This window comes from Danaus plexippus (genome assembly GCF_018135715.1).
Source record: "Danaus plexippus chromosome 29 unlocalized genomic scaffold, MEX_DaPlex mxdp_36, whole genome shotgun sequence".
Classification (NCBI taxonomy): Eukaryota; Metazoa; Arthropoda; class Insecta; order Lepidoptera; family Nymphalidae; genus Danaus; species Danaus plexippus.
The window spans coordinates 1,102,539-1,130,484 of record NW_026869857.1 but is presented as its reverse complement, the minus strand read 5'-3'; the positions used below and the strand labels follow the sequence as shown (position 1 = coordinate 1,130,484).

The 27,946-nt window shown below is 34.3% G+C and overlaps 4 protein-coding genes across 12 annotated transcripts; 1 reads left to right on the top strand and 3 right to left on the bottom strand.

Moving 5' to 3' along the window:
- Positions 1 to 128: 128 nt before the first annotated feature.
- On the bottom strand, positions 129 to 11,759 carry LOC116776839 (uncharacterized). Of its 3 annotated transcripts, XM_061528957.1 has the most exons (4): positions 7,648 to 9,294; positions 6,747 to 7,242; positions 5,288 to 6,658; positions 2,864 to 3,058 (listed from the first exon to the last, which is right to left on the bottom strand). In XM_061528957.1, exons 1-4 carry the CDS (start codon positions 7,942 to 7,944, stop codon positions 3,012 to 3,014), a joined length of 2,211 nt encoding a protein of 736 aa, XP_061384941.1. In that variant the 5' UTR covers positions 7,945 to 9,294; the 3' UTR covers positions 2,864 to 3,011. The 3 variants fall into 3 exon arrangements, with proteins under 3 accessions (XP_061384939.1, XP_061384940.1, XP_061384941.1); XM_061528955.1 differs by lacking the exons at positions 5,288 to 6,658; positions 6,747 to 7,242; positions 7,648 to 9,294 and adding an exon at positions 11,538 to 11,759 and having other exon boundaries at positions 129 to 3,058; XM_061528956.1 differs by lacking the exons at positions 6,747 to 7,242; positions 7,648 to 9,294 and having other exon boundaries at positions 129 to 3,058; positions 5,288 to 5,307.
- A 3,810-nt stretch (positions 11,760 to 15,569) lies between these two features.
- LOC116776744 (glycerophosphodiester phosphodiesterase 1) lies at positions 15,570 to 22,349 on the bottom strand. Of its 7 annotated transcripts, none has more exons than XR_009753804.1 (10): positions 22,171 to 22,342; positions 20,464 to 20,678; positions 20,069 to 20,247; positions 19,605 to 19,710; positions 19,173 to 19,265; positions 18,400 to 18,500; positions 18,041 to 18,169; positions 17,380 to 17,515; positions 16,549 to 16,955; positions 15,570 to 16,475 (listed from the first exon to the last, which is right to left on the bottom strand). XR_009753804.1 is itself a non-coding variant. In XM_061528971.1 (10 exons), exons 1-9 carry the CDS (start codon positions 22,319 to 22,321, stop codon positions 16,565 to 16,567), a joined length of 1,173 nt encoding a protein of 390 aa, XP_061384955.1. In that variant the 5' UTR covers positions 22,322 to 22,349; the 3' UTR covers positions 15,570 to 16,475; positions 16,549 to 16,564. The 7 variants fall into 7 exon arrangements, 5 of the variants coding, with proteins under 5 accessions (XP_061384955.1, XP_061384958.1, XP_061384954.1 ...); XR_009753805.1 differs by having other exon boundaries at positions 15,570 to 16,293; XM_061528971.1 differs by having other exon boundaries at positions 16,549 to 16,627; positions 22,171 to 22,349.
- A 156-nt stretch (positions 22,350 to 22,505) lies between these two features.
- Positions 22,506 to 25,478, bottom strand: LOC116776745 (uncharacterized). The gene is made up of 6 exons (XM_061528913.1): positions 25,290 to 25,478; positions 24,723 to 24,947; positions 24,192 to 24,365; positions 23,541 to 23,633; positions 22,873 to 22,968; positions 22,506 to 22,604 (listed from the first exon to the last, which is right to left on the bottom strand). The coding sequence occupies exons 1-6, from the start codon at positions 25,476 to 25,478 to the stop codon at positions 22,506 to 22,508; spliced, it is 876 nt and encodes a 291-aa protein (XP_061384897.1).
- An 837-nt stretch (positions 25,479 to 26,315) lies between these two features.
- Positions 26,316 to 27,935, top strand: LOC116776956 (uncharacterized). The gene is made up of 3 exons (XM_032670268.2): positions 26,316 to 26,566; positions 27,302 to 27,420; positions 27,671 to 27,935. The coding sequence occupies exons 1-3, from the start codon at positions 26,507 to 26,509 to the stop codon at positions 27,804 to 27,806; spliced, it is 315 nt and encodes a 104-aa protein (XP_032526159.1). The 5' UTR covers positions 26,316 to 26,506; the 3' UTR covers positions 27,807 to 27,935.
- Positions 27,936 to 27,946: the final 11 nt, after the last annotated feature.

Sequence of the window (27,946 nt, the reverse complement as noted above, 5' to 3'; positions counted from 1 at the left end):
GTACTTTCAATAAAAAAATTGTTGTGCTGGAGAAAAAATTAAAGGAATACAAAGCTTGGGAGGAGATTAAAATCAAACCAGTTTAACTTATTCAGCGAAATATTAAGGAATATAAAGATAGACAAATGTTTCATTATTTATAATATATATTGTTATATGTAATACAGGTTTATAAGGTAGTTTCAATATTATTCTTTGAGCCTCGTTTAGATCCGTCTTTATTCTATAAAAATCGATAAAAAAAATGTTTGGACAACTGTCATTAAAATTGATTTACAGATAGTAATAAAATAAACAATAAAATACGATAGGGCTTAGGTTAGAATATATTAAAAATAGTTAGGACGTTTGTTAGATAAAAAAAAATTCTTCATGGAATAGAAGATTTGATAAATTCAAATCTACACTCAATGGACTTTCCCCATTTTTCATCAGATAAAAACATATATATATATATATATATATATATATTTAATATTCCTTTTGATTATTTCTCAAGTAATTTTCTTCAACTTCACCTTCTGTTCCTCGTCTGTTATGAACTCTCTGATCTTCTCTTCGTTCTCAAACTGAACTCTGTCTTCTGCCCTAACCCTGTCTGTTCTCGTCACATATTTTTTACAGACCTCAATGAACTTATAAACATCTACTCCAGCTGTGACCTTCTCGTAACGAGAGTGAACGTCTTTAGCTCCAGAGATAACGTTGGAAGGGAAAATAGTGACCAAATCTTCGACAAATTTTTTCTTCAGCAAAATATACTCGATATACTCGGGGTATGTCGGGAACTTCTTTTGGTCTTCCACGCAATTAATGTAAAGCTTATATAGGGATAAGATTCTGTCAAATTGAAGAGTGTCCGTCAGCTCGAAGGTAATTTGGATTTTATTTACGTCGTGGTCGTTCTTGATGATGACTTGTCTGGTTATATCGACCAGTTCTGTATAAAAAGACTTCTTCTTGCTTATAGCGAAGTAAGGACGAAATGTTTTTGGACAGATATCGAAAGTGTCTGCGCTATCTTCCTCAGTGACGGGGTCGCCGACGTAATACAACAGATGAACATAATCGTTTAGATGGACAGTGTCTTCCACCACATCATCACTCAGCATTTCCTTGTGGTTTGGTTTTAGGTAATTCAGTTTGTACAGATTCTGAGGTTTTACTATTTCACTGACCATAAACCCGTCCACGATTCTGAATATCTTCGCCAGCAGATAATAGATTTTCTCTCTACGTTTTGGTATTTTCTTCAATATCATCACATGACTGAGCAGTTCCCGGCGTCGTTCAATAGCCTTTAAATCCATATCGTAATTAAAGTACTTCAAGATTTCGATCATAGCGTGGGACACTCCGTAGAACATCCTCAGTCTTTCGTGACAGAAATTCTGTGGGTCGTGCTTGAATAACGTGGAAGACAGTTCAACGCAGTACCACAACGCTGTCAGTAGAGACGTCTTGTCTGGGGGGTCAAGTGGTAGAGATGATAGCCCAATTCTGCAGACGGTACCACTGACACGTCTCATTGCATATTCCCTGAACCGTTCCACGACATTTCCATCCATCCATACTTTCTTTTCGCAATTCTTCCACAGCACGTAATAGAATAATCCCACATTGAAGTCCACTTTCTTGTGATCGAAGTACGTCGAGGACAAAACGTAGTCGTTGTATTTATCAAATGCATCCGTTTCCGTTAGCACCAATCCGCCGTGAAAGGGTCTTCTAGTTCTTGGCTCTGTTAGATGACTCTGTCCGTGCGCCAACAGTTGTTTGTAAACGTCCAAAGTATAAAAGTAACCAATAGAATCACTTATATCATTGTCGTTTAACAGAAATAATGGGCACTCCATAGCCGATTTGAACTTGCTGAAGCTGGCTGGCTGTATTTCGTGTTGGTTTCTCTTTCCGTGGAAAATAATCTTGTCAAGCAAGTCCAGTTTCGTGAGGATCACTACAGGGATACCTTTATTGTCGTCGAGTATGATATCGGGAAAAACGATTTCTTGTTCAGTAGCGAAGTCCACGTCAATGATTTCCTCTTCTTCGACGGGTTTTCTGAACTTAGTCTCGTACTTGAGCGCGTCGAACGAGTAGCTTTTGACATCGCTCGTGATGTAATTGATAAGAGTTGAGATAGATTTATCAATATCCACTTTGATGTCATGTTCCGAACCAAACAGATCCCTGTACCATTCGGTTTTGACGAATGTTTTTAGGAACACCGCCTTGTCCTTAGTCTCCAAGTCAATACTTTGTTCCGTCGATGACAATTCTTTGAAGAGACGAGCACGGAGCTTCTTCAGTTTTTCGACTTCGCTCAGAGCGAGATGGTTGCGTTTATTTTTGACGAGGAACTTCAATTTGATGTAAGATTTCATTCGGTCTTTCTGGACGGCGAAATTATCGATATTGATACTGCTATAATCGAATTCCTCGGAGATATTCGTGCTGTCGTGTAAATCGTAGTTACTGTAAACAAGACAGCGGCTCTTGAAGAAGGATGCAGCCACAGATAAATCAATATTATGCGGCCGTTCATTGAAAGCGTGGAAAACGACGACCTCGTAATGCATGGCCTCGTTTTTTTCGAAGCAGATTTCTACGTTTCTGCCACCGATGAGACCGTCGGTGATGATGTACAGCAGCTTTATTTTGTGATCACCGCCGCATATGTTATTCTCTGTCAACCAGTCGATGATGGTATGGGGACAGGTAGCTCCGTGGTTACCTTCCTTATCAAGGTAAGTGCTTCTCGTTGTCTCCTCGTTGACTTCTTCGCAACGTATTCCCCAGTGCAAATAAATTATCTTTGTTTCAACATTCTTCTCCGAATTCTCCAGCTCGGATTTAATTCTTCCTACGTCCTTTTTGAAATCATCAAGGGTTTTTAGACCGTTGCTGTGGTAGTGAGTATCGTGGTGGGTAGAAGCGGAAAAATCTTTCGCGTAAATAAAGTAGTTGACCATTTTTGATATATATCTCGCTAGCTTAAAATCCAGTCGCTTCTAGTTTCTTGCTTTTTGTTTAATCAAATCAAAAACGACACTAACGTCTGAAACAAAAAAAAAATCCTTGCTTGATATTAGTGGAACAATTTTTATCGCTAACTAGCGTACCCGACAGACTTCGTTCTGTCAAAAAGATTTGTTATATGACAGTTTTTTGTTCCTATCTATTTTATTGTCGGGGCAAAAATTCTCCTGAACAGAACCTTCACCCTGTCGATAGGGCGTTGTGAATAAAAAATAATTATTAAATATAACAGATATAAGCATTTAAAACTAAGCAATCGCTTTATTGTTAATCATCATAATCATTAACAAAAATCAGTTTTATTTTCATTGTAGTGCTTTATGATATACAATATTTTTTGTTTGATTCCCTGGCGCATGGACAAATAAATCTGATGGTTTTCCAACACGGGAACAGGCAACATACAATTGACCATGGGAGAAACTTGGGTTTTCCAGATTAATACCACAAAAACTTAATGATTGCCCCTGGGACTTGTTTATGGTCATAGCAAAAGCAAGCCGCACTGGAAACTGTAGTCTTTTAAATTCAAATGGCACATCAGTCGGAATCGTTACGATGCGCGGTATGAGTACATCTTTATACTGTCCTTTCAGTATAGTTGCTTCTATCACGTTGTTTAGTAATTTTTTTATCGCTAACCGTGTGCCGTTGCAAAGACGCGGTTGGTTGATATTTCGCAACATTATAACTACCGATCCAATCTTTAATTGAAGATTGTGAGGTGGCAATCCTGGCAAATCCAGCGAGTTTAAAAATTCCGGTGGATAGTTGATTACATCATCTTGGTTAGTAGCCGAATCAATTGATTTATACATCCTAGGTTCGCCTGTAATTTGTTCTTGAATTTTAAAATTTAATTCATTTACATCTATGTTTTTTGCAGCCAATATAGCTCGTTCGCTCAACCAATTATGGTTTCTGTAATTTTGAGAAACATCTGGAAACACCTTCTCAATAAGTTCATCTTTTGATCGAGTTAACTGACAAAAACTTTGAGGAAAGTTAATGCAGCCAGTCAAGATGTCTATAGGAACTTTGCCATTACCAATGTCAATGAGTTGTTTAGAGAATATGTTTCCTGATTGGTCATTTTGCAACTCGACACGCATATTCTTGCTTAAATGAAGTATTTTGATATGTTTCCACAAATTGGAGGCCTTTAGACATGCATTGAGTTCATCAGCTGGCGTTGAACGTGGAATCACTGGCAGTGTTTGACGAAAATCTCCTGCTAGTAAAATCATTGCACCACCAAATCGGTTATGATTGCTTCGTAGATCTTTTAAGGTTCTGTCTGAAGCCTCCAAGGATTTTTTATGTGCCATCGTGCATTCATCCCAAACAATCAATTGACATTATTGCAAAACCTTTGCCATTGCAGAGTTTTTCGAAATGTTGCAGGTCGGAGTTTCATTGCTTTGCATATTTAATGGCAATTTTAGTGCTGAACGGGCTGTTCGACCACCTTCAAGCAAAGTTGCTGCGATTCCCGACGAAGCGAGTGCAAGTGCAATTTCATTTTGTGAGCGGATTGTTGCTAATATTAATGAAATCAAAAAAGTTTTTCCCGTACCATCAGGTGCATCTAAGAAGTAAATCCCTCCAGTTTCATCATTTGTTACTTACATAAGAGTATCATATACATACTTCTGTTGTTCATTCAACAGTGGAAGATTTATTTGAATTAATTGTTTCAAAGTGTTGAGATCATACAGTTTTTCTCGGTGAAACTCTTGGTTAAAAGCATCATGCATTGGACGATTGGGCGCGGCCAGGCCTAACTGAATTAATAGTTTGTTTGACATCATCAAGCAGATGTCCTCAATTGAAATCAATGTTTCGTTGTAAATTTCTTCACTGATTTGTATATTTGGATTTCCCATTCTATTGCGTATTTGATACAAAATATCATCACACATATAATCTTTTTACTTGTTCCACAAATCAATTGGGTTTGATGGGAAGCATGTTGATATGATTGTAGAAAATAATGTTCGTATTTGATGAGCGTGTGATTATATTACAGCATCTTTGAGAGTTTGTTCCCAATGAGAGTCATTTTCTAGCAATTGCAAACGTTGGCAGGCTTCTCTGTAAGATCCACACAATTCATCATCAACAGTTCGTAAATGTTGGAATGATGTTGGGCCACGTACATCGACTAATAGCAGTCTTAAATAAAAACATTCATCATTGCTTGGATGTACTGAATAAATTCGACCAATCGCATCGGTGGAATACACACCTGGGTATCCTGGAACTGGATTTCCTTGTTTCCGTCGTATAAATCTCCTTGAGGACTGATTCCAAGTATAATATTTTGGCATTTCGGAATATAGCAATGTTTGTGAAAAGTTATCGTTTTGGCATGTCTCAAAAAAACTGGTTAATGTAGTAGATGGTGGCTGAGCACCTTTTTGTACTGCATTCTGTGCTGTAAAATACACTCTTTGTCCATTTTCTAAATGCACAGCTAAGTGAACGACAGTAGGATGTCTCTCATGAATAGGAAAAGAAAATATTCGCCAAACTGCTTCATTACTACTAACATAGCGGCCCATTTGGTATTGGGTAACTTCATCATTGGAATTCTCTGCACCAATTCCAATCACAGCCATATCACTCCCTTTGGTTACATATTTGCAAATGTATTTAATAGATTTCACTGAATGGCAAGATTCAACGTTGATGTGTGCTTTGAAGTTCTTTGATAAAATGGGTGAATATGGAACAATCCAACGATTATCTATTTCAATATCTTGTTGGTTTAATTTGATAATTGTTGATCTTCCATTGTCTGCTGTCGATCGGCGACGATAAAGTGGATAACCGTCATTACCAGTAATTGTTTCCGATATGAATGTCCGTGGATATCGTTTTGAACATTTACCGTCTATCATACACGGTGAATTTTGATTAAGAGTTCCACAGGGACCGTGTATCATGTTTTTGATAACTACCTCATGCAATCCAGGATCTACTTGTACATCAGGAATTTCAGCTGATATCACTGCATCAACTTCATTTGGCCTTATCTTTTCAACCAACCAAATCAAAATGTGTGCATGTGGCAATCCTCGTTTCTGCCACTCCACAGAATACATCCAGCAGCGTGTCTCACCAAACACATTATGTTTTACGATGAAATCCATTAAAGATTTCAACTTTTGTCTAAAGATTCTGGCTGTAATATCATGACGATCAATGGGTGATTGCCCAGGGAATAACTCCTGCTTGATTTCTATCCATTGCGGATTGCATGTAAATGTGATGAACAAATCTGCTGTACCATAATGACGAACATACGACATGGCATCTTGAGCATATTCGTGCATATGTCGAGGGCTTCCGATGTATGTTGCTGGAAGAATAGTCATCCGATCAACATTCTGTGCATTTCCATCAGTATTGATCGCATCTCGAAGGTGAATGTACTCTTCAGATCGCAGTTTGGTTTGATTCAACCTGACAAATGTTAATCTCTCCGTTTCAATTTTAACAACATATTTGTGATATAAACGCCGACATTTCAGTATGTGATTGTCTTCATTTTCCCGAATCATTAGGCGGTATGAATAATAGTTCATTGAACTGACTTTTTTGTTGGTTTCAGAACCTGTAAATATATTTTTTTTAATAAAATTTAAATACATAATATAGTGACTGAGATATTATCGCCATAGCTAAAATAATATTTTAATTACCTGTAATGGGATTTATCATTTTTATTGAGAAATCATAGCCATCTTCACCTTTCCAAAATATAATGGGATGTTGTAGTGCATCATATGAGCGGTGCGTTTCTTTTATACGTTGTAATTGATCATTCCGACGGTGTAAAACAATATCACGGGATTCCAAGTCTTCTCCAACTACAACAATAGCAACTTCATCAATAGTTGGTGCATTAAAACGTCTTGCATGTTGACCCGCAGGTGTTTTATCAGCTCTGATTACAATTTTGTGATCATCAGATGGCATCAGATCTAGTGCAGTTTTAAACAATAGAATCAATTGATTGTGCTCATGAAATAAAGTTTGTAATTGTTCTATAATAGACCTCTTTACTAAATTGTTATGCGCACAACGCAGATCAATTTCTTGTGGTGAATTGCCCATAAAATAAATTTGCAGGAATTTGTTGTCGCTATCTGACACTGGTAACAGTGAACCTGCTCTGTGATATATTTGGCCTTGTATCTGTATATAAAAAAAAAAAATTATGTTTGTACCAAACACTATAAAATAAAATAAATTAAATAAACAATGTGGGGTATACGAATTGTCAGTGATCAAATTTAAATAATATTTGTTCTTAAAAATTATATCTGTCTCCAAATCACTAAATAATATTTCATATGCTTAGGTACCTCAATATGTAATATTTAGTTGTAACTAATATCTATCATCAAATAATTATATTGGATTAAAAATAATAAAAGTGTCACTAGAACTGAATCACCAAGTACTTAATATGATGACTAAGTGATGATTATGATCTTAATGATTAAGAAATTGAAGATTAATGATACATACACATCTTAACTTATATGATAGAAAATATTATTCGCTAAAATAATTATGATTAATTGCTTTAATACATACCTTGAAAGTGGGCATAAAATTTTCCCGAACTACATTTGTTGCCCCAAATGAAGTCATTTGAAAGCTGTTGTTATATTGTTGGATACTTCTCAAAAAGTGTATGGAATCTGTTCCTATTCCTGAAACCAATGAGTACAATGGCTCTGGTGGTGGATCCAATGGTATCAATTTCACTTTACCATTTGCGCAACACAATCCATTGGCTTCGTTTTTGTATTTCAATGCCTTACTATGTGAGCAAACCGTGTTCATAGAACCAATAACAACACATTGGTAGTTAGTGTAGTCAATTGACATATCGTAACAGAAAGCAGCTCGATTCAAACTTGCGCGATTATTAGTTGAATGTTTCGCTCGCGCTTCACGCGTTTGTGATATCCGAAGTCTTTCACGTTCATTTCGGTCGTCACGTTTTTGTGCGGTATGATTAGATCGGTAATTAGCTTGGTTTGTAGCATTTCGGGTTCTTCTATCTAAATTTCCTCATCTTACAGGAGGCATATCTATATTATTAATTATTATGCCACATGCAATAATTAATGATCAAAGGTAATTAAACACTGCACAAAGCACGATACACGAATTTGATTCGTATTGTTGACAAAAGCAAACTCAGTAGAGGACGTAACAGAAAATCTAAGAAAAACAACACCTCCAATCGACAACGGTCTTTTTTCTTATTTTTTTTTTTTTTTTTAATTTGATATGACTTGGAGTCATGGACTTTTAGTAACGGTTGTGTTTGTCTGATGTAATGACGGGATAACATGTATTTTAAAATAAAACAAAAGAACTAATATCGCGAAGTCAACGAAATAACTAATGATTCATTACATTTTGTGACTGGTCAATTTAGTCGGGTCCGCGATATCACTTTTGTTGAGTTTCAGAACGCGACATTACATTATTATATTCTGTGCTCCAACGCACACTGCTTTGATGTTAGGAACACACCTACATTGCTTAGACAACAGTGAACTTTATACATTAGCAATAAAGCTCAAATTGACTGTACGTATTAGTTAGAAAACGTTTGTATGGGATAAAGAAAAGGACTGTTTTTAAGGTTTTTCCGGCAATTATTTGGTATTTTTTCGCCGTAAAAATCATCCTTGACCTTCGACGAATATTTAAAAAAAAGAATTGGCCAAATTGGTCCAGGCGTTCTTGAGTTATGCGCTTACCAACACATTTAGCGATTCATTTTTATATTATAGATATATAAATAGTATGTAGTTTGTTATTTAAAATAAAACTAATATTTTCGTATTTACAAAGCGTTTTTTTATTATTTCAACTATTTTTTTCATCTCGTCCGCCCGTGATAACGGTTGCTGCGAAGTAACAAAATCGTCGGGACTATGTAGTTTAAACAATGAAAACGCGTAGTAAATCAATAAAAAGAAATATTAGTTTTTCTTTTAAATTAATACTCGCAAAAGCAGTAGATCTCATTACAAAATATATACTACATTATCTCGGCATTTTTAAAACATTATCAAAGTGTAGCGTGAATTACAAGTGCTAAATAAATTCACGTATCAAATTAGCTAAATCACATAGAAAATGTATCTTCTGTTGAACCTTAAAGTGAAAGACCTCATAATTGTGAAAATTACGATAACATTAAAATTTCTTCGTAAAAAATATACAAAACTATCAGACTTTTTTTTAATTTCCGTCATTTCAACTTGTATCTGTCAAAAATTGAGCCGTTGAGCCTAGACCAAAGAGTGAATATACCCATTATGTGCTTGTAATAAAATAAAAATAAATAAATAAATATATATATATATTTATTTATTTTTATTGTAAGCTTGGTATTTGTTTCAAGTTGTAAATAGGATTTAAATAATAACGAAATTTAATCTGGGATGGTGATATTGAGCTAGAATATGCCGCCTCGATACCCGCCCCTCTGACACACGGATACATGAGGAACACGGGATGGTTTTTAGTCAGTAAGAGTCTGACAGTCCCCTTCGCCATTCCCCGAGAGCGGCGGGGCTCCATGGAGGCACCGAAAAAAAAAATGGCGCCTAAAAAAAAATATAAGTAAGTAGAAATTGTAATCGAGAGGTGTTATGAGATCTAACACTTTTTGAGTTTTCATTTAAACGAAACTAATATTATCGGATTTACTACGCGTTATTAAATACGCGTACTTTTAAAAATCATGAAGAAAATTCGAAAACATTAGTTTTATTTTTAATCGTGAGATATTTTTATGAAATGACGAGGCAAACCTGATCTAACGGCTCTGGTTCACAGTTAATAAAACGATCAACGTAAGTATACGAATTACCTAGAAACTTCCCGTTTTAAGTTACGATGACACGTCCTAAAGCTATTCTTGTCGTAAATCATTAAAGTGAAGTGAAATTGTTTTAAGAATAATATCAATTTAAATTAAATAAATCGAAACTGTGTATACTGAAGAATAATACTTATGACTTATTATAAAATCGTTCACGGGGTCAATTCTGTACATTGAAAATAAATGAGAATAAATACCTTTATATTATTATTACAAGAAACAAATGAAAGAAATATGATTTTCGAAATTTTTGTCCGTCTGTCTGTCGTCAGTTGTAACCTAAAAACTACTGGACGGATTTCAAAAAATTTCATATGGGGGGTTTGCTGATCACCCGAGACAACATTAAGGGCGCATTTTCATTGGTCGATAAGTCGGTAGTTAGCCCGATTGCGGGGAGTACCCGCATGCGAGCTAACAACCAATGAAATCCACTGGTCGATAACTCGGTCGATTAAACGTGTGCGGGTGATATCCGCATTCCGGAATAACGGAATTCGCACGCGTTACTTAAGAGTACCTTTTAACGCGGGAAAATGCCTCATTCTCATGGGAATATTTTCACCAAACTTATGTAAAGTTACTTGCATTGAACATTTAATAATGACATGTTATATATAATTAATGTACTGTAATTAATTAAATACAACATGTACAACATGTAAAACACAACTGTAATGTTTTTCCGAGGGACAAAACATGACTTGTGTCCGTGGGTGTACGCCCTGCTTTTCTCATGGACAGTTATATGTAGTTTTATCTCGAGTGAGCAATGCAAGAAGCCTGTTTGTACTCACTGAAACTGTTAGTACGACTTCTAACATTGTTTATGAAGAAATTTTGTATTAAGGTACTTTTTTCTATACGAACAAAGTCGCGGGCACAGATAGTAAATAATATAATTTCAACCTATAAATAAATTATTGGTAGTAATTATCTTTTTACAAGCAAAGGTATTTGTCTAAAAATCATTGCATAAATATCGCATTTAATAAAAATATAAATTAATTACATATTAATTTTTATAAAGCTAAGTTAAACCAAAAAGTATTTTCTAAACGACACGGGCACAAGACAAAAAAAAATTATGTATCTGGACTTATTAAACTAATTTTGTATAAAATTTAATAAAAAAAAGTATTCCCTTTAAATGTAAAAATTTACGTAAAAAATATCGCTAGCTTAAAATACCGCAACTTAAACGACATAGAATTAATTTTTTTTTTTTATTTGTAGTGAAATTCATAAAAAAGGCTTTATATATTGTATTTGTTGACAAATATTGTCTTAATAAAAAACACGCTATATTTATAAGGCTTCTTGCAATAGTGATGCAATGTTAAATATTTCTTACTAACTACATACTCGATAAATATATTTAAAAAGTAATAGAATTACTAATAGTCCAGTTACAAATTTAATAATTCATGACTTTAATAATATATATATATATATATATATATATATATATATACATATTTATTTGGGAAGCGAAATTTTAAACGACGCCGCGCCGGTACATCAAAATAACAAAACATAATTAGGTTTATATATAAATAAGTTGTTTACTCACCAGTTGTAATTAACACTTAACATCGGCTGTATAACCTTAAATATATTGCTAAATAAAAACTTTTTAGAGAATTCTCCTTTTTTTTCCGGCTGTATCCAACGAAGCTCGCCACCGGAATGTTACGTTATCACGGTTTCTGGCACAGTTTTAAAGGCTGATCGTTTAATTTATTGCAACATGTAATTGATTCATTGCAACGTATTATCCTGTATACACGACGCCTGGGACATCGTATACAGTTAATATGAGTTCAATACATATCTAATATTGCTGGTTTACACATTAGGGACGACGTCCCGTTCTACGCAAACTAATTACTGCATATTCGATAAATTTATAATAAAAAAAATTGTAATATTTATCATTTTTAATTTATTTTTGTGTTATATGAAAAAATATTTTTAATATGTCAAATTAATGATTTAATATTCAATCAATCTAAACACATTATATAACAAAGTCCCTCGCTGCATCTGTCTGTCTGTCTGTTCGCGATAAACGGAAAAACCACTGCACTGGTTATCAAATAGTTATCACCACTAGATAGCGTGATTCTCGAGGAAGGTTTTAGTATATAATTTGTTAAGTTTTTGTATTTACTTGTGTGTACATCAACGATATTTTTTGAAGATGTCGGGAAAACATGAGCCGTCTGAGAGATTTTAACAAAAACGCTGCCTGAAGTCTTTGACATATAACAAAATAATATATGGTGGGATTGTGTATCTTATAAAGGTGTACAGAAAAGTCCGCGGTGGCATATGTCTATACTTTAAGGATAACGTACTATATCCATTTTACAACTTTCAAAAATTTTCATTCCTAAAGCGTTTATTGGAAATCTATTTACATAAATACGGTATTAAGTCTTATAAAAATAAAATTACTTCGTTTTCAAGCCTACATCGGTATCTGTAAATTACTTTTTAAATCATTTAAATCGGGCTAACCATTTGAAAGTTATCACTATATAAGTTTAATAATTCTCAAAATTTAATAGGCTATTTTATATTTTTTGTAGATCTCGTGCGAGGCCGGGGCTGGTACCTAGTTTATCTATATATTACTTAACAATATATATTATTATATTTAAAATTCTCGGAACGTGAAACGAAACGGCTGTCAAAATGACGTATAAAAATTTTTTGTTTACCATTTTTAAAGAGCGGCAATTTGATTGGTAATTGAATGAAATAATACGAAGGCATTTCTTTATTTTGTCGCATCAAAGACCCAATTAAAGTGATGAGAAGTGTTAAAAGTGGAGAATACTTTGGTGGTTGCCTCCGACATGCTTACGTAAACGTCAGGTTTATACTTATATATGTGTTAATGTAAATTTAAGGACTCTTGTGATGATCAAATAATTGAACGGTGAGCTCTTCACTGATGAAATACAAATCGAGGAGTTACAACATTGTTTCTAGTCTAAGGTCTAGACATTAACAGAAAAGGTTGTGGCCATATCAGACTATTGAGACCAAACGTCTTCATCATTCCATGGATACGCCGTGTGTGTGCCGGGTCCATTGCTGTAGGGAGAGGAGCTGCAACAGTTCCAGGGTCTTGACCCAGATGTAGGTTTAAAGGCTCCTATCTAACGCGCGTTAAACTCTCGCTGGGTCAATAGGTGCAGGGAGAGGTGCTTTAACAGTGCCTGGGACTTGCGCCCCAGGTGTAGGTTTAAAGGGCCTAACTAACGCGTTAAACGCTCACCTCCGCCGTCCAAGCTCCTCTCTCTACCTGTAGAATTCAATGTATTTAACGAATATATTTTTAGATGTATTTAACTTGATAAAATTAAAACCTCTCTCATTTTATACAATAAGTCAAGTCTGAAATCAGTAAAATGCTGACTGGAGTAGACCAAAATATATAAATACATAGTTGAATTTTTTTTTTAATCACAGGTAACACATGAAATACAGATAAGGACAAAATTATAACACTCCAAAATCATAAATCCAATTTGATATCAACTTTTTTTAATTTGGAAAATCAAATAAATGTAGCCAGTCTGAAAAAACTACAACGGTTCTAGTATTATGTAGGAATTTAGAAGAAAATATTGATATGAAAGGTATACATGACTTCATTGGAAACGTTAAATTCAACATGAAATTAGGTTTTTCATGAGATTTTAATAACGACATGTGATAACATGTGAACTCTGACCTCGTTGAGGGAAACCCGGTAATTTTACCGATAAAACAATGACTCATAGAGATAAGACACATCGTATAGTTTTACATAATACTATCTGTTATCCGCGTCTCTGTCTGTGTACAAAAACAATGAAAAATCCTTTAAGGAACTAAATCATCACAGCCCTCAGTCACGATGATGACAATTAATTTCCGGGTTGGGGTAAAATCAGCTTATGCATCAACAGCCTGCCAGCCAATAAGTCCCGTCAAAATCGGTCCAGCCATTTCAGAGATTAGCCAGAACGAACAGACAGACAAAAAAATACTGCAATTTTATATATATATATAGCGTTCAAATAGTTGTATGTCAATAAAAATAAGTACTGATAATTCATATCTTGTTTCGTTAAAATATATTGAAAATTTAACAAATATTAAGACAAAATCATTGTAAGGATGTTACGATATACCGTTGACTCCAGTTAACTACCTCATGGTTGTTGAACCAGAGGATCCCTGATACCGCAGGCAATTTATTACAACATTAGGGTTATCATGTAATCTTTGATATGAGATGAAACCTCTCATCATTCCATGGATTCACTGTGCGGGTGCCGGGTCCATTGTTGTAGTGAGCGGAGCTTCGACAGTGCCTAGGACTTGCAACCCCAGTGGACATTTAAGAGGCCCCTACCTGGACTGTTGTCTGTAACTTTGCCCGTAAATTCCCTTATCAGATTTTATTCTTTTTGTCGATTCCCTGTTAGATTTTTGGTGACAATGCAACCACCTCAGGAATCAGGACCATGGTATTTCAATAAAAAAAAATTTTAAAAACCTGTGTTAAAGGAGAGCTATAGTGGAACAAATATTCAATCAAATTGTGAACTTTAGCAGCCTAAGCCTACACGTGACTGAAAGTCCAGTCAAGATCCAGGCTTAACCGTTCCAGAGATAATGCGGAACAAACAGACGAACAGACAAAAATTATTATACTTGCATTCTTTATGTATGCAGTTGTATATACTTTGGTATGTTTAGTGAGAAAATGTTCATTTGTAATTACAAAGACATTTCAGATAAAAACTTTCTTTTTATGCTATAGCGATACGCACTGGAATCGTTGAATATTCTGCCAATGTCGACGTTTTTATTCGTCGGACGAATTATAACCTCGAGAAGTTTGTGGAAATTAATAGATTTTAAGTATGTCGTTGAAGATATATTTAATATTATGCTTTCTGTTTGTCATCCGAAGTCTTCGCCTCGCTCGGCCGCTAGATGGCGCTATTAATTGTCGGTAACGGATTACCGACCCTTATTATTTTTCCCAGTCCAGCCGGCAACCCAGCTTTTAAACACAAGCCACCTATTTATTCATAGTTAGGTTCACAATGACAGCACGGGGAAGAAATTACTGGGACTTTTGACGTCTCAGTGTAGACTCTTATTGTTCGGCGTTACTTCCAGTAACGTCTTACAAAACGGCTGAAGCCAGTATTTATAGTTTTCAAATACAAGTCGATACTTAAATGTTGCCATTACAAAATTAAAAGTTCAGTATAATAAATTATAATCAATCATAAAAATAATTCTAAGTTTTATAGTATATTATAATCAGTACGGCACAGATGGCGCCACTTGCAACAAACATTTTTATATTATAGTAAAGCATATACCTACTTCTTCTATACTACTGTACTAGAAATACTATCTCTATATAGCCTCATACATTTTATTTAAAAAAATTGTCATTCATTTTTATTTATCTATATTTTGGCTCAGATCAGATCATTTAGATTCATAATTACATTAACTACCGTTTTTTTTATATTGTAAACTTCTTCTGAATTTAAACCAAATTATTTTTTTAAATTAAAACCTCTTTTTGATTCATTTACAATTTATTAAGACATTGCACACGTCGTACATACATCAATTGGTATGGAACATCGCAATGGTTTGCGCAAAATAAATATAAAACATTGTTCGCACACATCAAGCAACATCAAATTTAACTCCATTAATACGTATAACAAATAATAAATAAAATTTGGCATTAATTTTTTATATTAAATAAAAACAAATAAATACTACGATTAATTTCACTAGTTTTGTTGCGAAGTGAATTTTCGATTAACGAAAGATTTCTAACCTGGTAAATTTGGCTTCTTAAAGAAACTATTGTAATTTGCTCGTCCTTTACAACATCGTCAGTGTATTTCATATAGTTACAGTAACTTGCACAAAACACGCCCTACTACAAGTTAAATACAAACAGCATAGAGTTTTTCTTTCGTAAATATACGCACACAGCATCGATATATGAACAACTATTTAATTCATATATAACTTGTTATACGCGTCAAATGTTGCACGAGACTCGTTACAAACAAATGTTTTGTCGCAAACAACTAATCAACCATTTATATTCAGTATAAACTCATTATTCCACAAAACAAATGCAAGTAAACACACCGATCACATAATGTATCAATATATTAATTTAACAAACATGAAAATCGGAGATCCACTTCGAAACTTACAACTGTCAACAATCTGACAGCGTCAACTTTGGCGCCATTATAGTTAGGGATTGTCATCGGTAACTAAAATTGTTTATACAAAAATTTTGTACTTTCAAAAACAAATATAACGATATAAATAAAAAAAATCTGTCAATAAATAGGTTGTAAATAAAATTAAATTATTTTTTTTTCTCCGAACACACTCATTGTAATACTTGAATAGAAATGATACTTCGGACATTTTTAAACAAAAACTTCATTATCTGCAATCAAGGCAAGGGTTTAATTTATACGTATTATATAAATTATTATTATATATAATATGTCATAACTAACCTCATACTTTTTCTAATCAATCCATCTCTTTCACTCCCCTATCTGATACAGCTTTCGGTGAGACGCGTTTCTCTTCCATCTAGGGAATATATATTTATTGTTTGGGACCAAATCAATACATATATATATTTTTTAAATTATTACAGCTTTGGTGTTTGGTACTTATATAATACTTATATAGAATAGCCTCCAGGAATCCAAGGACTGAAAAAAAATATTATCAAGTATTTTTTTTTTTCACGAGATTCGGTTGAGGCGACGTTTTTTGACCTTCAGCCAATATATACCAGTTACGAACAGACATGAAAAATAAGAATATATATATATAGGTATTAATTTTCTCCTGATGTCATATGTTTCTCCATGTAAGTTTTCTCCCATTTTCTGTCCTGCTCTTTCTTTTGTTCCTGCAATTTTTTTTGTTTCATTCACACAACCGCCAAGTATTATTTCCTTACATCCACAGAATTAAAAATAACGTATTTAAATTTTTATGTAATTAAAATGCAACAGTTAGGATTAATTTTCTGTTCACCGTTCACTTATTTTTTATTTATGGAAGCACAGATACAGACAAAAAATACAATTCACAAAATCTTTTTAATTTTGCACAAATATATTATCTGTGCCACTAGTATATACTTCAACAGAAACGTTGACAGCATAAATATTTTCCATTAGTATAGATTACAAAAAAAAAACATTAATTTCATTGTTTTTATGCTGAATACCAAAAACATGTGCTTTAAACGCACAGTTAGTACAGACACGATAGCTCAGCGGTTAGGAGGACGGCAAGTTGAACGAGTGGGTCAAAAATTCATATCTTACCTCAGGCTCCCCCAGCAGTGTGTTAGCCAAGTAAGGTGCCTTGAGAACACCCCTCCAATACAACTTCTCCAAGGGACGGTTCACGCACCAACCTGCACATCGCACGCCCAGATCACGCCAATACGCCACCTCGCTCCTGGACATGGTGCGGGGGTTTTAGTGAGTGAGATGGAAATATATAGCTATATTGTTTATACAGGAGTGAAAGAGATAGCGAGAGGGACGATATGTAGGAGGGACAGTGAAGGTTGTGGTGAGGGGGAGATTTTGACATCACATGGCACAAATAAAAGTGACAACGCATAGAAAGTGATAGACAATGTTGGAGTGAGAGAGAATGTCAAGATAAAATGCTCATAAGAGTGAAAGAGAGAACATGAGAAAGATACAGCAAGTTAGAGCGGGAGGTAACGATGTTGACGATGCAGAGCCTGCACGAGAGTGAAAGAGACAACAGTCTTAATATATATGTAAAAATATTATAAGTAATAACATATTTCTTGGAAGTCATCAAAATATATAAAAAAAACATAACTTAAAACTCGCATCATATAATCAGCTGTTTTAGTGTGAGATTAACAAACATACATACATGTAATAATCTCAAACAATACCAACTTTATATATATATATACACTTATACACTTATAATAGGACCCACGGGCTAACAATATCCTTATGAAGCAGTACGGCGCTGACGGCGCACCATCTAGCGCTCCAGCGCCACAGCAGCGAGTGGACCCAGTCAGCGGTGCGGAGGAGGAGGTGGAGGAGGATACTGTCACCATGCCTGGAGACCAGCCACAAACGATATATAGAACACCAATATATATATATTAGATTCCTAACTAGCACTCTCATTCAACATAAATCTGCATTACTCATAAATTAAATATGACCCAATGGAGACACAGTTATGTGATCTGTTGGAGGCTTACAACCAAATTAGGTTTGCAATAACCCGTCACCAGGGAGAGTTGGTTGGAAACCCCAGGGTTTTAGATCAGATACAAAGTTGACCTTGGATTCGTTGGTCCGTTTTCCGCGTCATAATCCTGGGCACTGAAACAGTACGGCCTGTAGCTGATGGCACCGATAATCCTTGGATCCTTCTTGCGGATCTGAAAGACATGTAGGGTTACATATAGTTTGCTTCATCCCCAAAGACCATGCCATCAAGGTCAGTAGGTATCACGGCTGACTAGGCGTAGCTTCGTCGTAGATTTGAACGTGGAAGTGCGAGCGAGAGGTATAACAGCTATCTCTATACAACCTACTACAGGACTTGGGCCTGTCCTGAACTAACATCAGTTCATTCTTGGAACGTACTTCGAAGGCAGCCCTAGTAGGTTCGTTTCAAATTTGGTTTGGTGGAGAGAGGAGCTTGGACGGTGGAGGTGAGCGTTTAACGCGTGTTAGATAGGGGCCTTAAACCTCCACCTGGTCAAGTCCCAGGCACTGTTGAAGCTCCTCTCCCTCCAACGATGGACTCTGCACCCTCAGGGTGAATACATGGAATGATGAGAGGTTTCGTCTTTTCGTCGTGCTAGCAATATTTTGACAGGCAATACAAGATTCATGATCCTATACTGCTAGTAAAGTTTAGGGGAACACAGATGGCGCCACCATCTCACTGATGAGTACACACAGTGACAATTAAAAAATATCAGTCTATCACGACAGCTTAGTTAGCAAATTGACTAGAAAATAAAACTGAGGTCCAAGGTTCAAATCTAAGTTGTGCAAAATCATTTATCATATAAATTTTGTATGGGTAGTCGGATAGGTCGTACCTTATACAGGACAAACGGATTGAAGGTCGTCACCACAGCCGATTTGTAGAGATCTGGATGTCCAGCAAAGATGTCCAGTATACCATTGATGACCTGGAAGAAGAAAATTACTTTGTGGAACATCATACTAGAGAAATATATATTTTTTCTTATATAAACATAAATTTAATTTCAGCAATACACTTGTTTCAGATGCATATTTTAAACCCATTTACTAAACAATTAAGGCGAGCGGTTTAGGCGTTTTTTAAAACGCGCAAACTTTAAACAGCTGAAACTGAATAAAAAATGCATAATAATGTTTAAAACTAATATTCCGTATGATTTTTTAATTCGACGTCCGATACGACGAAAACTGTCGGCTGAAAAAACGCTGGACGGTAAAAAAAAAACCGCTACAACGTGAACGTCCTAATGATAAAAATTTCAAACCTCTCTATCATTGCCCTTGACGTCGATGATCATCTTCACGTTCTTAGACATGAGGTAACCGATAGCGTCTTCCAAAAGGCAAAGATACACTTCCTTAAATTGGTCCCTGAAAAACGAGATTGCTATACCAGTTATATAAAATACTAGCTTTTGCCCGCGACTTCGTCTGCGTTTGTTACAGAATAAGAAATGTATATCTGACCGAGCGAACTCTGTTCCTCCCTAAGAATACCTTTTATATATTAGGAAGATACAACCAAGTTTTGGTAAAGTATATATCACAAAATCAAGCTATGCATCACAACAACATTATTTATAAATATGCATTCTGATATTAATAAAATTAAATTTTAATCAGCAATGCACATCAAAATTGCATATAATTTAAAACGCAATTAAATATCACTGGTCATGTGCAAGAACTATATTAAAAATTGCATAAAATTAAAGATGCAATGCATCACCTATTTGGATGATTGGTGCCGACGTCGATCTTCTTAATTTTCTCCCAATCCATGATCCTCACATCTGATATATTCGTGCCGGTCAGCCGTTCCAATCCTTGGTCATGTAACAAAACCAGTTGGCCGTCTCTCGAAGTTCTCACATCCAATTCAACAAACGTACAATCCCTTTCCACACACTAAAACAATAGACAGTTTGCTGACATATTATTGATTAAATCTCGTGTGAAGTTACTATGAAAATGTATAGTAAAATATTGCTTTATATAACTAAGAATTTAACAGCAGAAAATCACCATATCACCATAATATATCCTTGTGAACTTTCTTAAGATACAATAATATTTTATTTTTAAATCTTGTAAGCTAGATTGTGACTTTTAAAGTATACTCACATATTTAAAAGCTTGTAATGTATTTTCCGGAGCGTCCAAGCCAGCGCCCCTGTGGGCGATGCATTTTACAACTTTTTCTGGATACAGCGAACCTTCTTTGGAACTGGGCTCAGGACCGAATACTTCCTCGATAGCTGCCTGATGCGGTCTCTTTAATCTCGTAATGTAATACGCAGCTACACCCAATATTCCGACATCGATCCCAAAAGGCAGTACTGTGTTTTGTAAAGTCGAATTTAATGTGAATGATAATATTATCGCGTGGTATATACATTTGAATGTTAATTTTATTATCGCTATGAACATTATATCGATCGTTCGTTGTTTATTTTTAATCTAATCTAGCATCTATGTTACGGGTTTCTTAAAACAAACATTAGTACTGCGAGGGCGGGGCATAATGACTTTGACATTAGATTTTCCAATTTCCATAACTCTGTGACTTCCTGTTAATAAAGTTTTTAACTCACTTTTCGTTGTCATGACGTTAAATTAGAAAAGTATAACAAAACACTAAGATCACTGAATCTATAATAAAATATACTGGTTTTTATAAATAACTTTATCAAACAAAATATTTATTTAGTCACTAAACTATAAATTCAAAATTAAACCTTCAATTTCAAACCTCTTGCGCATGAAATAACACGATGTTTATAATTAAAATGTTGCCATTTGTATAAATAATATATAATCATTTGAAAGTGTAATTACTGTATCTACTTATGTGTTTATATATTTAGAGGGTCAAGAGCTAAAGAAAAACAAACTTCTTCAAAATACATTTATTTAACTACAAAATCAAAATTTAAAAATATAATTGCATTGCAATCTCAATAAATATGCTTTATAATAATCTACATTCTACCAACAACATTTTTTTTAATTGATATAGTTATAGTTATTCAGCCGATCTTTTATTCCACCAATCTACCATGAATGATACAAAATATCTAATAATGAAAAGACAGGTCTCAACCACTGTCAGCACGCTAGTACCCACGAAAAGGCTGGTGGTGCCGCCCAGAGAGGCTATTTAATAAATAAAAAACAAACACTACAATTAGTTACAAATGTAAATAATGATTTCTAAGATATTCATGAGCAGTACACATTTTATTTAAACTAAAATATATTGATATATTACTTTTAATATACAAACGAAGCTTTGAATAATTTTAACTAATATGATCAAGTGACTCACAGTAAGTGTTTGACGATAAAAGTGCAAAAACTTAAAATAAAAAAAAAAAGTAATTATAAACACCTGATAGCTTCAAAAATTAAAAATAGGAATTTTTATTCTAGCAATATATAAACAAAAAACTATTTTTCACGTGAAACACAAAGAGCTCACACGAGTATAAAACAATAATTCATATAGTAAAAAAAAAAACGTACAGAATAAGTCGTCTAGGCTGAATATAATATCCCGATGCAATCTAAACTTTGGCGGGATAAGCGCGAATTTGACGACCGCCCCCGCAGGCTCCGATGTGTCATTCATGTTGACAGATGACAGGTATGTTAGATAAAAAAAATATTGAAGGATCTAAAGGCAAGAACTTAATGCATACAGCATATTTTTCATAAGGCATCGATGTAGTACACGATGAAAGTTTAATGGTAAGTTAATACTTTTACGAAATTCTAAATTACGGGTATTTAATTGTATGGCTACTTTAGTTAATTATTTTAGGTACTAACCGAATAAGGACCTTTTTTGTATGTGAGTAATAATTAATTTCTGTGCACTGGGGCATGCAAGGGCATTTCGCGAGGTTCTTTGGCAGGTTGACGAGTATCTCCACATTCCTTCCAATACACGCCATCCCGTGCGCGTCACACACGTCGCCATCTTATAAATTTGCAGTATTTATATTTTATTAATTATTAAAATAATACCGTCGATTTTGATGGACTGTCAAATGGGACAGATTGAAACTAAAAGTCAACGTGCCAGTGCTGCCGTAAGGCTGTCTATCTTTATGAAAAGAGGTTTTAATAAGAAAAGAAAATAGTTTTATTACAATAGTTTTGAGTTACTCGCCTCCTTTTACGTGGAAGTATGGTCGACATCCACAAAACATTACAGCCATCCTGCTGCGACAGTGCATTTGACACAATCCAAAGCTATAAGCCTACACATAACATTTATAATTATAATTAAAAAATATATATTTAAAGATCTTATGTATTAATAACTAAAGAAGAATCAAAGCGTATATTTATTAATTAGTTATAATAGAGAAAAAAGTTTTCGTTAGTTTCGTTGTTCTAATTTTAACGGTCTTAATGTAAGGCTCAAGATTATTTAATATGGCAACCCTAGCTGTCATAAAAGAAATTAATTAAAACATTACGGTTCTTTAAAAAATATGAATCATTGTCTATGATGTAATGTCATACCTTAATGGAATTAGCGACCCATTCATCTGGGTACCTGCACCTCCTTTGTTCTGGTCTCAGACCTTTTATCCTCTCGGCTGCCTGAATTTCTACAACCTTAATGCAAACGAAAAATATTTATATGAAGAAATCGTCATGAAAAAATCAACCAATGACAGCGCTTCATTTTTAAAATATGTCCAATGGAACATCTGACACGTTGACAGTCTGTAATATAATAGAATACAGTACAAATAAAGAAACATTGTTTGTTTGACTGAATATGTTTTTTTTTTTCTGTTAATATTTTTTAATTATTCAATAAAATTTCCTCCGCAGTGTTCAAGATAATTCGTCCAACAAATAAAAATGTTGACCTTGGCAAAATATCTAGATTCCAGAGCGAATTACGCCATAGAGTTAGATAATTAAAAAAAATAATAGATGGAGCAAATTTTACTTTCATTAAAACCTTAATAATGGATTGTTTTATATCGTCTAAGTAATAGTTTCTGATTTACCTAAACTATGTAAATATAAAACTTAGTTTAAAATCTTTATTATATTCATTTATTGATTGTGTAACAGACATTAAATATATTTTTTTCTTTTTGACATTATTATAATTTATAAATTTTTACTACGTTTATGTATATTTTTGTACGGTAACCTTAAATAATTTTGTGTACCTTAAAATCCGTGGCCAGCTCGTCCCCAGGTAATATTTCGCCCGTCGGATTGGATATGGCCGTCGCAATGTCGAAAGGGGAATGAATGAAGTACTGCAATACATAAAACTATTTAAATAAAACTAATATTTAGTCGTGGTGGCCAGAAGGTCAAAAGGTCCGCTTCTCATACGTGAGGGAGCGGGTTCGGGACCTAGCAAGTACCAATGTGATCTTTTTCGAGTCATATGTGCTTTCTAAGAGTATTTAGAGACATCTGGCTGGGTCAGTCTACAGCAAGCCTTGTGGTCTAAATAGCCCCAAAAAAGAGCTGGTGCAGAAGGCACGGGGAGACCACTGCAACTATCTCCCCATGAAAGTCATCGTGTATCCGGACCACTGATACGTGATGACCACGACGAGTCTGCAAAGACTCTTGCGACGACGAAAAATATTTATATGAAAATTCTCATCTCGTATTATTTTAACAACCTAGGGAGTATCTAGTTAAACTAATAAACGCTTAGTACAAAAAATATTTGTTTTATTTAAATTAATGAAAGTCTTAGATGTCGTCACAAATCTCTTCATGTTTGACTAGTTTTTTGGCGGGAAATTTGTCCGCACAACATCGGAATAGCATACAGGGAGGTTAAAATATATATAAGTTACCCTGGCGCCATTTTCAACGCTGTCAATCCGTACGAAACAGGCCTCGCTGTGGTAGTGGCACTTCGTTAGAGGCTGCGACCTCCACAGATTGTCATCCACAATCTGATATTGGGCGTATTCCGAGTTGAATGTGGTGCAGAGACCTTCTTCCGTCATTATCTGCCTCCATTGGACCTGCCAAATAACATTTCCATATTTATTTACCTATAGTGAATATATTGAAAAAACTGGCAACATTTTTGTTTTGCTTGGCCATTGCTGTTAGTATTTAGCGGTATTTGCTTTGACAAATACAATAAAGAGGTTTTGGTTCTGAAGAGTTTTACCCAAAATAGAGACAGTATAATATGATTTTCCAAGGATAAGGATTTAAAAATTTTTTTCTGCGTCTTCTTATCAATGATTAAGAGCTAGACGAATCTCACAACATTAAATAAGACTCTTATGATTCGAATAAAAGTTGAATTTATCATAAATTAAAAAAAAATATTAATTAATAATTAATATCAGAACATTATTATTTAAAACTACCTCCATTTTTTGCGACGTTTTAATCTTGGGCTGAAAATCTGGATGTACGTCTAGAGCCAGCTGTAGCAGATCAATATCTTTGACCGTGTCATCGTTCTGGTACTTCCAGAAGTTCTGCAAGTTATTCCTGAAGGATATTTCGGCTATGAGGTCGACGAACTCGTAGTAATATTGGTACCTCTCGGAGTCAGACTCCTCAGTCACGTTCCAAATCCTATGAGAATTCTACCACATTTTAATAAAGACTTCTAATCCGTACAATATATGTAATTTTTATATACAAATACCAATTATTCTAAAAAATTAAAGTGTTGAATTAAATTTATAAATATAAGAGGTTTAAGGACACTGAAGAGCAAATGATAATTAGTTAGTTTTCTGTGACCGTCCAATATTAATTTAATAATATAAATCGAGTGCGTATAAATAGATTATTATAAAAATAAGCTGATGTATAACAATTCGAAAACATAAAAAAAAAACTCTTAGAATATTTTTTTTAATGTTACTAGAAGTAGATATGTTAGAACTGGCTGAATATTAGATCAGTCATTACCTATATATAACCTCCTTGGCTTTATCCTCATCCACCCTCTCCAAGAGGCAGGCGGTGACAGCAGGGAAGTCTGTAGACCAGCCCCGATAGTCTCGCTCTATAGAGACCACCACGGGTTCCGAGTTATACCTAGCGAGCTGGCTAACACCACAGTATACAGCACCAGCGAACGCGAACACGGTTAGGACGAACCAAAGCATCCTGAGAAGATTTTGATTGGTCAGAAAAATGTATAGGATTTAATGGAAGACGGCCCATGTTTAGGGAAAGGTAGACAGCTTGATACTGCCATATATATATATATATATAAATTAATGATATCTAAGACAATCGCGAGTATTCATTTAAATGGAACTAATAATTTTCGGGTTACTACACGTACACGTCCACACACTCGTCTGCCCGTGATCACGGCTGCTGCAGAGTAACCGAAACGTCGGGATTATGTACATAGTTTCTAAAATAATAAAATACCCGCAGTGATCTAAATGAAACTTCTCACAGGAAAGTAGTATAAGATATATTATTAAGGATGGGACAATGAAATAATAAAGACTTATTATATTTTTAAGATTATTATTGATAACTGTCAAGTTTAACACAACTGGTTTATAATCGAAAGATAATTTTCCTTTGCATTTTTCAAAATAATTGTCGAGAATTCTTTGCGAGTACGATCTGTATATTTTTTTTATATAATCTATATGAAACCTTTCTTATTAGATTTTGTGGGACAAAGGTTTTTTTTTATTAACAGACGATATATATTTTTATGAGAAACTTTAGAGCAATCGAACGACAGCGGGACTTCAAATGAGTATGTACATTTTTCGAAACACATTACATAAATATTAACAGAAGTTTTTCATTCCAGTATTAAGGTATTGTATTTTGCGGAAACATGCCAACTCGTATCAACTTATATCTAAACGAGTGACAATAAAAAACTTTAGATTTCCCACAGATTATATAATAGACTGCCAAAAAAATCAATAACAACTCCTCGTTGGACATGTGACAGAAAAAAAATCAATCAAAATCGTAACGGAATTCAGAAAAGGAATCCATTTTAATGTCAGTTGAGTCGCAAAATTTTAGCAATGTGAATTGGATATTTTAATACAACAATTACCTTTCTAAGAAGTGTAGATCGCCAGCCACGGTGTGTTTCAGGCCATGCAGGGTGGTCTCCTTGCAGAAGTCAGTGTACAAGCGGTTTAGTCTCACCATGGACGAGGTGATGGACACCATTGTAGACTTCGTACGAGTGAGACAGCTCAATATCGCGGTAAAACGACTTTTTGACATTATTACAACTTATAAGATACAACCGATCTTATATTATTCACATCAATGGCTGTTTTTAATATTTTCAAGACTAATATATATATATATATATATTTTTAATATATCATCTGTGTTGTAGTTGTTAACCTAAATTTGAATTAAGTTCGTTATGGGAGGTATAAAATTTTATTGAAATCTGATAGATGTTTAGCTCTGTTTAAATAGATCAATACTTTGAGGACATTAATTCTGTTATTGTTACAACTAAAACTATAATGGCTAAAACATATTTATTTGTAATAAAGACGAACCTATTATATGGGGAATGAGTGAATGCTATCATGCTGCCATCTAATGGACGTTTTCGTAGTTAATGGACTTTGTGACTAATCGTAAATTGGATAATGGCATCTATTTTGATTGAAGAACATTTGGTAAAAAATGCTTTTGCAGAGTTCACCAATACTATTTGTATTCAATTTTAAAACAAGTTTCCCCCACCGGCGTCACTCGTATTTTGTTTTACTAGTAGATAAAATTTTATTAGACAATATTATCTATATCATGTTAGCAACCACATTTTGCAAGCGTCTCTTTATTATGGCAAACTGATTTAATTAAAATATAAAGATGTTTCAAATTAATCGAGTAAACTCAATATTCATATGAGGTTATTAAGGAAGTTTTTACAACACAATAGATTATTTCCTCAAGTAGTTCTTATGTTCTTCACCAGGTGGCTGCTCTCATCACACTGTTCTATCTGATGTACCAGTACCGAGGGTACTTCTTCAAGTCTCTGGGTGACGATGACCTGGACCACCACGGCTGCAGGTTGTCGAGATCGCGATCTCGGTAGTGTTCATTATATTGCATTAAGTCTTAGATGTTTGACAATAGAAATAAAGTTATGTTAGTATTAAATATTATATATGTATATAACAAGCTGAAATATTTTTCGTCGCTATTTTTTGTGTGCTTATAGTTTTGTATCAGAAATAAATATTATGATGTGGTTTTATGTATATAATTAGTCTTAATTGATTGTTAAATGCGCCATCTCTGGAGCAGTCACTGAACTACGTTGTGATTTTTTTTTTTTCAGATCACTTCATAGATCTCGTTCGAGGTCTAGGACCAAAGGTAACTACCACGAGTACAAAATAGGTGATAGCAAACATCGCAGAGGAAGGAAGCCAACCCGCCGCTGCCCGGACTGTAGCCTGTGTAATTCTGAATAGTAATTTGTATAAAACTAAGAGTATACATAAGCATAATATTTTTATTTTTAACTTTTTTTTTTATTACACAAAAAATATATATTTTACGCGGATTCCAGGATTTTTGCCAATAAAAATAACTTGTGGCTTTCAAATAAAAC